The sequence below is a fragment of the Muscardinus avellanarius genome, assembly GCF_963383645.1.
Source record: "Muscardinus avellanarius genome assembly, chromosome: 9".
NCBI lineage: Eukaryota > Metazoa > Chordata > Mammalia > Rodentia > Gliridae > Muscardinus > Muscardinus avellanarius.
Window position 1 is genome coordinate 89153774 of NC_137795.1, and position 12386 is coordinate 89166159.

At 45.8% G+C, this 12386-nt stretch overlaps 1 protein-coding gene across 2 annotated transcripts in view; it reads left to right on the plus strand.

The window, feature by feature from the left end:
- Window positions 1-7162: 7162 nt before the first annotated feature.
- Window positions 7163-12386, plus strand: part of STRIP2 (striatin interacting protein 2) — a gene marked incomplete at both ends in the record, with an annotated part of 58821 nt that continues 53597 nt past the window's right edge. For both annotated transcript variants that reach the window (XM_080701446.1, XM_080701447.1), the window contains 2 exons: window positions 7163-7315; window positions 12239-12308. In XM_080701446.1, coding sequence (XP_080557572.1) covers window positions 7163-7315; window positions 12239-12308 — 223 coding nt within the window. The remainder of the gene's footprint in view (window positions 7316-12238; window positions 12309-12386) is intronic.

A 12386-nucleotide genomic window follows, 5' to 3' on the forward strand; every position in this document is an offset into this window, starting at 1 on the left:
TTCTTGAGTAACTCCAACATTATTAAAAAAAAAAATGAGTCATGTGAGCAGCATGAGATTTTACGTCTCACCCAAGAGCTGGATTCCTTTTGGAGACTAACTTGCTGGTTTCAAGGTTTCCATTGGGACCAATCGGTTCTAAGAATTAGTCTAGAGTGACCCTAGAAATTTTAAATTGAGTCTCTCTCCCCATATTCAGTTAACCCTATTTAACACTCTCCTCTTTGTTTTATTTTATTTATTTTTTAATGCTGGTCTGCCTCAGAAGTCTCAAGACTAAGACGACTCAAGGAAACCCCAGGCCACTCAGAATCACTATCTCCTAGCCCTCCTGTGCTCCCCTACTCCACCCTCTCCAGCCTCCCCCGCTCTTCACAGTGGACCTTAGAGCTAGTCTGGAAGTGTCCTTACTTTTGACGATACAGAGGTGGAACTTGGGTAAATGTCTGTTTTTCTCATTAAATAATATGCAGGCTCAGCCCATAGAGTCTGGTTCTTCAGAGGCCCCATGGCTCAGTAGTCCTAGACAAGTGCCACACACGTGGCTATATTCTTATTTATAAGGAAGACTAGAAATGCTGAAAATCCCACTGGGTCACTAAATTCTTTTGCCTGCCCAGTTCTGATTGTCATTATTACTTGTTCCTCTTTAGCAAAAGAGTCCTATCTTTTACCTCATGTCCAGAGCAGATTCCATTAGACAGATACCTGGACTCTAGCCTCTTGTGTTCATAGACCAAAAATCATAACCTGCTGTTTCTCAGCAAAGCCTTGTTCTCCATGGAACTTACTACTGGTACTTACAGAGTATGCTCTGCCTCACTGGAGTCTTCACTCCAGACTCCAAACAGAAAAGGGAGCCACATGGGCTTCTAAGTCAGGCTGCCAGTGTTGCTGCCCGTGGTGAAGTATTTTTGTCTAAGTTTCATATGTTTCCTCTTCCCCCCTTCCCTCCTCCTCCTCCTCCTCCTCCTCCTCCTCCTCCTCCTCCTCCTCCTCCTCCTCCTCCTCCTCCTCCTTCTTCTTCTTCTTCTTCTTCTTCTTCTTCTTCTTCTCTTTCTATCTTTCTCTCTCTCTCCCCTCTGTATCATCAACCATTGAAAAGAAGGAGGCCCAGGCCTCCTATTTGAATTCTTTCTTAATGTTGGAATCTGATGATTATCCCTCCACCCTTGGAATCAGAGCAACTGTGTCTTCTTTCCTCCAACCTCTCACACCTTAGATGCATCCTAGCTATCAGGAGGCGTGGAAAAGAAAGCTAATTATCTCTGTATGTGGCCCTGGCCTGTGGGGATACATACCATTTATCTACAGTGAATTTGTGCCAGTTTCAAGGTCTTTTGCCTTCTCAATGGAAATATTCAGTTTCCTTTTTCTCACTAAAAAAAATGTACATCTAGTCTACCTCCCTTCTCCCCTCCTACCTCCCATCCTACCCTCCCATATGAGCACGGCTCTCCATGGCCACACACTCCTGCAAAGCTTTTTGCTGCTTGGCTTTTCTCTGAACAGATTTGAAATTGCTGCTCCTGTGGTTTTCTCAAAATTAACTTTGTCATGGTTTTAAATAAAATCAAAATGCATTGTTGCATTAAGCTTTTTTAATAAAGGAAAATTACAAAAAGGAAATAGGCAACACCAGCAAATTATATGTGGACAAGTCCTAAACTATATATACAGATATATAATCATCTAGTTCTCACTGTCATCTTCCTGAAAGGAACAAAACCTCTAAGGATCGCCATTTCTAAGACGCTCTTGGAAATCTTTATGTCTAAGTGATTGTATTAGATCAGCAATAATGATTATGTAATCTCAAAAGACAAATAAAATATTCTTAAAATGGATTCTAGTCTTCAGAGTATTCCTTGCTTCTGTGAACTAGGAATTGAGAAACAAAAAGTTCCTGGGCAACAAGCTAGTTAGCCCGTTATAAAGCAAGGATGTGAAACGCGGAGATTTTACCAATAGGCGTGTTTGCATGACCATTGTCTCGACACCCTTGTTCCCTGCTGGGCCACCTCACTAGTAAATACCTGTTCCTGCCGGGCATGGTGACTGCATGCTTGTAATCCCAGCGCTTGGGAGATTGAGACAGGAGGATTGCACAAATTTGAAGCCAGCCTCAGCTACTTAGTGAGGCTCTCAGCAACTTAGTGAAACCCTGTTTCCAAATAAAATATAAAATAGGCCTGGGAGTATAGCCCAGAGGTAGAAAAGGCCCAGGGTTCCACCCCCAGTACCACACACACACACACACACACACACACACACACACACACAATACCTGTTCCTCCTCCCACCCCACTCTGACACACACCCTAGCCACTATATCTAAATAACCTGCCTTCTCAGAACCACCCTGGTGAGCAAATGCTGTTGGCCTAATTAGAGAAAATAAAACATGATTCTAGGTCCCTTAAACTGCTCATGCACTGTCCTTTGCTAAAGAGCACAGAAAGCCAATGTCGCCCACAGTTTGGGACCAAGGACCCAGACACCCAGGATTTGAACACATCTAGCCAAAGAGAAGACAGAATTGAATCAGGTAAAAGTTTTTCTCCAAACCTCATTCCCTGACCCAAGTAAGCAGTTGGAGGATAAATCTAATTGCCTTGCCTATGCTTTCTCAACTACCAGTAGGGTAGCCACCTTGGAGCAGCTTGCTGACCATTTTCTTTAGTTGCCAACTAAACTAGTTCTACATCCTGTGTGCAAGATGTTTTCATATATATATATTCCCCCCCACCCCCTGGAATTGACCCCAGGGCCTTGCACATGCTAGGCCAGTGTTCTATCACTGAGCTATATTCCCAGCCCTAGCTTCTGTTTATTTAAACTAGGGACACAGGGGTAGAAGAGCCTGGTAATGGCTCAAAGCTGGTGCCACTCCAGCTAGAGGAGAACAGAGCAGCTAGCATTGAAGCCCAGGACTTGCTCCCCTCCAGCAGGGCTTGACTCCCATGAAGGGTGGGAACCGATGGAGTACTTGGGTCTTACTTTCAGACTCACAGGGTCAGCCCAGCTGCCCACCGTGGTGCAGGTTTCTCCACTTCACAGTACTGTGGAAAGGGCTTGGACTTTGAATCAGATTAATTTGAGATTGAATCCCACCTCTGCCATTTACAAATTGTGTAACTTGGCTGAATTATGAAACCAATCAGAGCCTTAGTTTTCTTGCTTGTGAAATGGATAATGCTTATCTCCTAGGGTAAAACTGAATGATCTGTTGTGTAAAAAGTACTGCTTGCAGAGCCTGGCACAGCCTGCTTACTGCACAAACATCAATTCCTTGCTCAGTCTAGGGCCCCAGAGCCTCCGTTGCATTACTACACCCACACGTGCCCTTTATGGGGAAAAGCGGTGTTCTTTCCTTTTCTACTATATTATCCTAGCTGCCTAACAGCCTCAAAATCGAGGTCCTTTAAGACTTCCTGCATCTTATTTTATAAGATGACGTATAACCAGGTGCTACTTATCTATTTAGTCAAGTGTTTGACTTCCACAGATTAGAGCACTTAAACAAGGAAGGGGTATGTCTGATCTTATAACTATACCTATTATTTATTTATTTATTTATTTATTTATTTATTTTGTGGTACTGGGGATGGAACCCAGGGGTATTCGACCTCCGAGCTACACCCCCTGCCCTATTTTTTATTCTTCATTTTGAAATAGGGTCTCACTAAGTTGCAGAGGGCCTAAGTAGCTGAGGCTGTCTGCAAACCATGATCCTCCAGTCTCAGCCTCCTGAATGCTGGGATTACAAGCGTGGGCCACCACACCTGGCTCTTTATTATTTACTTTGAAACAGGATCTCATTAAGTTGTAGAAGGCCTCACTAAGTAGCTGAGGCTGGCCGCGAACCTGCAATCCTCCTGTCTTTACAATAACAAGCATGCGCTGCCATGCCCGACCCTTATTTTATTTTTTATTTTGAAAATGATCTCACTCAGTTTCTGAGAGCCTCACTGAGAGGCTGGTCTCAGACCTGCAATCCTCCTGGCTCAGCATCCCAAATACTGGGATTAGAGGCATGTGCCACCATGCCTGGCTATATATTGCCCTCTTTGTAAGTTCTGAATGTCAGGGCCTCTACTGAACAAATAGATGTCCAATCTTTTTTTTTTTTTTTTTTTTTTTTTTGTGGTACTGGGGTTCCTGGAAGCCCTTCTACCTCCGGGCTACATTCCCAGACCTATTTTATACTTTTTGGAAACAGGGTCTCTTAGTGCTGGCTTCAAACCTGCGCGATCCTCCTGTCTCCACCTCCCAAGCGCGGGGATTACAAGCGTGCGCCACCACACCCGGATAGATGTCCAATCTTTACTGTCTTCTAGTCTGCCAGAGTGTGTGTTTCAGGAGGATCATGGATTGAGGTTTCTCCTGTTGATTCATACAGATTCTCTGCAATCTTCACGGCACCAATCTTTCAAATATCTTCTCTGAAAGTAAAGCCAGATGGAGCTCTAGGCTCAGCAGTTGGCTTTAGACAGAGGCCAGAGGGGAACCAAGAGCTAGCCTCGATCCTTTTTTCCATAGACTGGTTTCTGCCCTCACCCTAGGGATAGGCAGAAGGAACAGAGCCTCAGCCGGGCGTGGTGGCGCACGCTTGTAATCCCCGAGCTTGGAAGGCGGAGACAGGAGGATCATGCAGGTTTGAAGCCAGCCTCAGCTGGCTTAAGAGACCCTGTTTCCAAATAAAATAGGTCTGGGAGTGTAGCCCAGAGGTAGAAGGCCCCTGGGTTAAAAAAAAAAAAAAAAGAAAAAAGAACAGAGCCTCAAAACTGGTCACTGGTGGAGATTTCTGCCACTGGTGGGGACATTATTGACTGACTAATCTTATATGAAAAAGAACATGATGAGCCGGGCGTGGTGGCGCACGCTTGTAATCCCAGCATTCGGGATGCTGAGACCTGGAGGATCGCGGTTTGCGGACAGCCTCAGCTACTTAGTGAGGCCTCTGCAACTCAGTGAGACCCGGTTTCAAAATAAAGAATAAAAAATAGGGCAGGGGGTGTAGCCCGGAGGTCAAATGCCCCTGGGTTCCATCCCCAGACCTGAAAAAAAAAAAAAAGAACATGATGTTCTGGGACTGTCAATCCTATAGCTCTGCTTAGAAAGTGAGGTATTAGAAGAAAGGTGAATAATTCATTCTTTTTAGTAAGAAATCCAATCGGCTGTGCTGTGGCAGGTTTATCACACTGAAGCAGTGATGAGTTAGGCGTGGGTTGTGAATTTTAATGCAGAGTATAAATTTTTAAGAGTTTAACAAATCATACTCTGAAAAAAAAATCTGAATTCAAATAGTTTAGGTCTTGAGCCAAGGACTTTCCTGGAAACGCACAACAGATCAGTTCTGTAAACCAGGGGTCTCAATAAGTAATTTTGCTCCCCAGGGCATTTTGCAGTATCTAGAGACATGTTGGGTTGTCACACTAGAGAGAGGGTACCACCGGCATTTACTGAGGAGAGGCTAGGGATTTTTCTAGACACCCTACAATGTATGGGACAGCCCATCATAATACATTTTCAGCCCCAAATATTAGTAAGATAGAGGTTGTGAACCCTGTGTTAAACATACATAAACAAAGCATATAAAAGTAAATGAAATATGGCCCTATGCCCAAGGAGCTTATGCCTATATTGGAGTAAGAATGGGATGGGAGAAGAGGGAGATGGGGGGAGGTCAGTAAGGACATGCTGGGGATCAGGGAGAGAAAAGAATTCAGAAATCTCCAAGGAGTGCTTTCTCTCAAGCCTACCTTGACCTGTTCCCTACCAACTAGCAGACGGAAGAGTGAGGGAGAGATGGTAAGAAAGGGGTGGGGTTGTCCCCGAGATATGGGAAAGGGGACTAATTCCTTTGGGCTCCTTGTTTTGGGGAAATAGTAGGAAATGCTAAGATACTGGATCCTGGCAACGTTGTCTTGACACCAATGCAGGCTGAATGGGCTAAGGAGGGTCAAAAAGAAGGCTTTCTGGAGGCGGGGAGGGTGGTAATAACAAACCAGATGCTTTAACAGGAGTTAACAAGAGAACAAAAGTTTCCTCTGGAGAACAGCATAGTCACGACACAGACAAGATACAGTATGATGCCTTGGGAACTGCAAGGAGTATTCTTTGAGTCCACTTCCTCATCAATAAAATTGATTCCTGATAAATAAACTGTCAGAGAAAGGTGTGATGTGATATCTGAAGTTTTTAGTGCAATGCCTGGCACAAAACACAGTTCAACAAACAACCAGGCTGTTGACAGCGATTTGGTACCACGGATTCCCTCAGCCTGTTTGTTCTGGGCTTCCATTACCAAGCCAGAACCGCCCAAATAGCTTCCATTACCAAGCCAGAACCGCCCAAATACTGCAAACTGCCTTCTAGATAAACCCAGCAGAGGACAGATCACACAAGCCTTCACTGCCCTGTACACCTGCCCTGAGGAAGGATGTTAGAAAGGAGGAAGGAACGGGCTGGGAGCAGGTGAAGGTAAGTAGGGGCTTGCTGTCTATTCACACGATGAGGGACCAGGGGCAGCTCTCAAGATCAGCGACTGGAACGGAGAAAAAAAAAAGCCCCCCCCCCAACACACATATACACACGGACCCTGTCTCTTACAGAAAGCTTCCCCAGAGAGGGCGAGTCCCTCTTTTCCTGCAGTGACTCTGGCTACCCGGCCGTGCCAGCCTTCTCCAGCGACTAAGCGGGAGGTGGGACGTGTGCAGCAGCCAGGATTTAGGGGTCCCAGTCGTCGTAATGCGGAAAACCAGACTGCGATGGAGCAGGGGGCGGAGACTAGAGCTCCCGGGAAAGGTCGCTCTTTGGAAGGGGGTTAGTGATGACATCCAGCAAGAAGCAAGGACACAGGCCGCCTGAGCTCGGGGCCCAGCATTTGGAAGGCGGAGCGTGGAGCCACCTAGTTGGAGCCCTGGGCTACCTGCAACACCGCACCGCTGCAAAAGGGAGCTATTCCTTGAAAGAGCCCCCACTTCCTCCAAGTCCCGCTTGGAACGGTCGAGCAGCCAATCGCGAGGAGGGGCGGGGCCTCCTGGAGGAACCACAGCCAATAGCGGCTGAGGGGCGGGGCCCGGGTCCCCGCGCGCGCCGGCGGGGTCGCCCCGGGCAGACGGCGCTGAGCGGCTGAGGCGCGCTGCTGGCCCGCGGCATGGAGGACCCCGCCGAGCCCGGGCCCGGGGGCCCGCCGGCCAACGGCCACGGCAACGGCCACGGCAATGGAAATGGCAATGGAAACGGCAGAGGGAAGCCGGCGGCGCCCAAGGGCCGGGAGGCGTTCCGCAGCCAGCGGCGGGAGTCGGAGGTGAGGAGCCCGGGCGAGCTGCGGCCGGGGTCGGGGGAGCCGGCGGGCGGGAAGCTGGGCTGAGCCCCGGAGCCCCCGGCGCGCCCGGCCGCCCTCCCGGGGCCGGCGCCTGGGCAGAGCGGCTCTGCAGCCCCGACGCGCGTCCGGGACTTTCTGGCCCTCTGGCCTCCCCTCGCCCCTTCGGGCGTGAAGATGCGGCGCGTAGCGAGCGCAGCAGACACTCCCCGGACGGAGACCTCGCCTGACCGCTGCAGCCGCTTGAAGCGGGAATTCGGACCCGCATTTACACCGGGGGGAAAGGGACTGGCCTGAGGACTGGGAGGCTGGAGCTCGGCCGCGGGAGGGAGGTCGGGGTGGCTCTGCGGCGGGCCCCTGGGCTGGAACAGATGGCCGCGGGGCTCCGGCCCTTCTTGTCCATCCCCTGCCCCTAGGCGGTGTTGGGCGGTTTAGGGAGCTTCTTCCTCGGACCTCGGGCCCCTGCGGATGAGGATTCAAGGAGAACGGAATCAGGCTGGGGCAGCACCGAACTGGCCGTTTGAATGGAACTGTCACAGGATACAGCCAGGAATATAAATATTTGGGTCTCTTCCTCTTAAAAAAAAAAAAAAAAAAAACTAAGACGACGAAATGACTGAATTATTGTCACTCCCCACACACCCAGCCAGTTTCCATCAACTGATCTGAGCCGGCACCAGGAGAATAGACCACAGAAGGTCAGATGTGTGGAAGAGTCAGTGAATATCTGGTCCAGCTCTTTTCATTTACAGAGTAAAAGAGACCAAACTAATTTGCTCAGAATCAGACATCTGGCACAGTGAGTGGCCAAGAGCCCAAGGCTTGTGCTTCAGGCAGACCAGGGTTCCAATCCCAGCACTACCATTTTCTATCTGTATAGTTTTGGGGAAATTACCAAACCTCTCTGTGCTCCACTGCCTTTATCTACAAAATTGGATTAACAGTGCTTACTTCAAAAGCCAAAATGATAAATCCAAAATGAGATATTTGAATCTAAAATGTTTAGAACAGTTCATGTAATAAATTGGTGAGTACATAGTAGCTCTTAGTATTGTATTTCTTCATCATCATCAAGTGACAGTGCTGGTATTGGAGTCCAGGTCTTTGGTGTCCCAGTCCCGCCATTTACCATTTGAATACCATTTTACAATTTCCAATTTGATTTTATGTATGCTTCCATTCCTGATCCAGGCATAGTAGCAAACTACCTTCTTTCTCTCCTTCCTTCCTGAGGGACTGGATAATGCTAAGTACACATACTACCACTTAAACTCCCCTCCTCACCCCTCTATTTTATAAAACATAGCAGTAAAGGAGGTAAAGGCTGTTCCAGTCACCACCTTGCAGAGGAAGGGCTCAGCCCTCCTATCTTCTAGATCCTATCTACCACATCATTGCCCTCCTTCAAGATCTGGTGTTTTAGGATAGTCGGTGCCTCCTTCCCCCACATAATTACTGAAATGATTTGGGAGGAGGAGTAAGTCATCCATTAATTCAGAAATTAGTTATTGAGGTCTTTCTATATGTCAGGCACTGTTTTAGTGCTGGGGATGCACCAGTAAGCAAGACAAGGTCTCTGCCCTTGTGTAGCTAACATTCAAGTATTGGTGTGGAGACAGACTATGCAAATAAATAAACAAATTATTCCGAGTAATATGTTCAATGAGGGAATTTAAAGTACTCCTATCAAGTCTTTCTTCAGGAAAAGCCTCTGATGGTACTTTGCTTTTGCCTGTGAGCTCAGTGTCCAGAGACAGCTTTCCACTTGCACTGCAGGTTACCTGCTGATTGTCTGCAGCTGCCCTCTTGGTGCTTGGAAATGAACAACTGCAGTGATCATCTCTATGTAGGCTCATCGTCTGCCAAAAGCCTGTCTGGAAAGATTAGCTTTTCTCCACCTTTCACTGCAGCAGGATGTACCTGTCAGTACATCCCCTGTCACCCCAGTATCTAGGTGCCAGATCTGCCTTTCTTTCCTTCTTTCTTTTTGATTTCTTGTGGCAATGGCACAGGTCAAGAGATCCTCCTTGTACATCACTGTATTTGTAAGGGCACCGTTTATCTACTCTCAGATGGATTGTGTATGAACATCCCATACACTAAAAAAGGAAGTTAGAGGATAATTGCTTGCTTACTAAAAAGGTTCCTAATAAAAGGATTTACCCCCATCCCTAGCACCCAAAAAAAAAAAAAAAAAAAAAAGGATTAGCTGGGCATAGCAGCCAGGCATGGTGGCATACGCCTGTATTCCCAGTACTTGGGAGGCAGAGATAGAAGGATTGCAGGCTTGAGATCAGTCTCAGTAACTTAGCAAGCCTTTGAACAACCTAGTGAGATCCTGTTTCAAAAAAAAAAAAAATTTAAAAAGGGCTGAGGGTGGAGCTCAAAGGTAGAAAGCCCCTGGGCTCAATTTCCAGTACCATGAAAAAGAAAAGGAAAAAAGAAAGAGGATTCATTCTTATTCCTCTTTTAGCCAGATCCTGTTAATTGTTTCTCAAGGGTAAAACAGCAATCTTATCTTATTCCCATCCTCTACCCTTTTTTTTTTTCTATTGGTCCCTGTAATCCCAAAGTTTGGAAATCTTTGCTATAATAGACTTAAACATGGTTTGCCTTATTGGCAGTATAAATTGAGACGATGTTTTGGGAAATGATTTATAGTACTGGGGATTGAACCTAGTACCTAAATCTACCTCTAAGGTATTCCCAGAGCCCTATTTTATTTGTTGTTTATTTTTTTTTGAAAACTGGGTCTTGCTAGGTTGCTAAGAGTCTCACTACTTGCTGTCCCACACCTGCAATCCTCCTGTCTCAGCCTCCTATGTGCTGAGATTACAGGTGAGCAGCACCACACCCAATTTGTTTTGTACAAACAAATTATTTGTTTTGTGCAAACAGCCATAAACACACTCATAATATTTTAATAATCTATTCTCAGAAAAGCTCCCAAATATAAACAACATATACCTTCATGTTCTAAAGTGGAGAATTAAGTAAATCAATAAATATCCATCCACTTATGCAATTCTTTAAAGTATTAGTCTTAATACTATGAGAAAAATGCCTTTATAACAAAATATTGAAATCATAAGTAGCCACCTACATAGTGCTGCCAAGTGCTAGGTGGTATGCTAAGTATCTTTTCTATTAACTCAGTCCTTAAGACAGCTTTGTGAAGTAAGTCCTAACATGATCCTCATTTACAGATGGGAAAACCTAGCATGTCATTTTTCAACAATTCCCTGACACAAAGAGGATGCCTACAATTCCACTCAGTTCTGACACTAACTACCCGAGTTAGCATACACCCAACAACCGCCAGTCTCACAAGGCTGCCCCACTTTCCATGCCAGCCACAAGTGGAGCCCCCAGGTTACGTGCACTTCCACCTGGCCAATTATAAATTCAGAGGTTACCTTATCTTCCCCCCTTTCAAGTTTAATTTGCTAGAATGACTCACAGAACTCAGGAATGCATATACTTATAAATATATATATATATATATATATATATATTTTTTTTTCCTGGTCTGAGGATGGAACCCAGGGGCATTCAACATCCGAGCTACACCTCCTGCCCTATTTTTTATTCTTTAATTTGAAATAGGGTCTCACTAAGTTGCAGAGGGCCTCACTAAGTAGCTGAGGCTGTCCACGAACCGTGATCCTCCAGTCTCAGCCTCCCGAATGCTGGGATTACAAGCGTGCACCACCACGCCCAGCTTATGATTATAATTTTAAAATAAAAGATACAACTCAAAAACAGCCAAATGGAAGAGATGCATGGGACAAGGTATGGACTGAGGTCATCCATGTCCTCTGTAAGGGTGCCACCCTCCTGGCAATCTGTTTGTTGCCAACCCAGAAGCAACCCAAGTTGTCATTTCAGGGATTTCCTATGGAGTTTCATTACCTAGGCGTGATTAAACTATTGACCATGTGACTGAACTCAATCTGTGGTTCTCACACTTCTATAAAAGAAGGGTGGTATCAGTTTATAATCTCAAAGCACAAACTTAGTTCTTCTGGCAGGGCCAGTCCCCTCCCTTGAAACTCTCTGAGAGCCCACTGTGAGTCACCTCATCAGCATAAATTCTGATATGGTCGATGGGGGGGGCTCATTAAAACAGATAGTCCTATCAGGAAGTTCTAAGAGTTTTAGAAGCTTTGTGCCAGAAACCAAGGGCAAAGACCAGATACATTTTTTATGCCACACTAAGGCACAGAGAGATTAACTTGCCTGTGATCATATAGTATATGACAGAGCTGAGATTCAGAAATTTTAAAAGTCATATATTAAAGTATAGTTGAAGAAAATACTCCCAGAATGCTTGAAAATGTTAGGGAGTGGGATTAAGAATATTTTAATCAGATTAAAACATTATACGAAATCTAGCTTTAATGCAACGTAAAGCAGAAATGCTACCTTATTTGACAGTCCTAAAGTTGTGTATTAGAATCTTTTTGTACCTGAGGAACTGTGATTCACAGCGTGAGACATGCCCCAAATCATACAGTGGGTTAGTGACAAAACCGAGGCTAGAATCCAGATCTCTTCCACTTCTTTTTTCTTCTCCATCTCACTTTTCTAGAGATCAGCTAGATGTTTCTCTGATCTGTGTTGACATAAGTTAGATATGATGACAGATTGTAGCTTTCATATCTTCTCACAATCCTGCCCTTTACCTAGACTGTTTGATTCTGTATAAGAATCCTCAGCCCCTCCTGCAGCAAGCCTCACATTTTAGGTTAGAGGATGGTACCTCTCAGATGAAAAGGCCAAATGGAACTTTTCAACTGCCTCCAGATCTAACTTTGGTTTCTAAGAGGGAAAAAAATGAAATGATATAATCTCTTTGCAAACCCGTTTCCTAAGTTACCTGTTAACAGAAAAGTTTCTCTATTACAGGGCTCTGTGGACTGCCCCACGCTGGAGTTTGAGTATGGAGATGCAGATGGGCATGCAGCAGAGTTGTCAGGTATGACGTAGGTGTGTCAGTCGCAAGTGGAATAGCCAGGAGGACAGGGAAGGGGCTTGTGATCAATCTTTGGAAGTC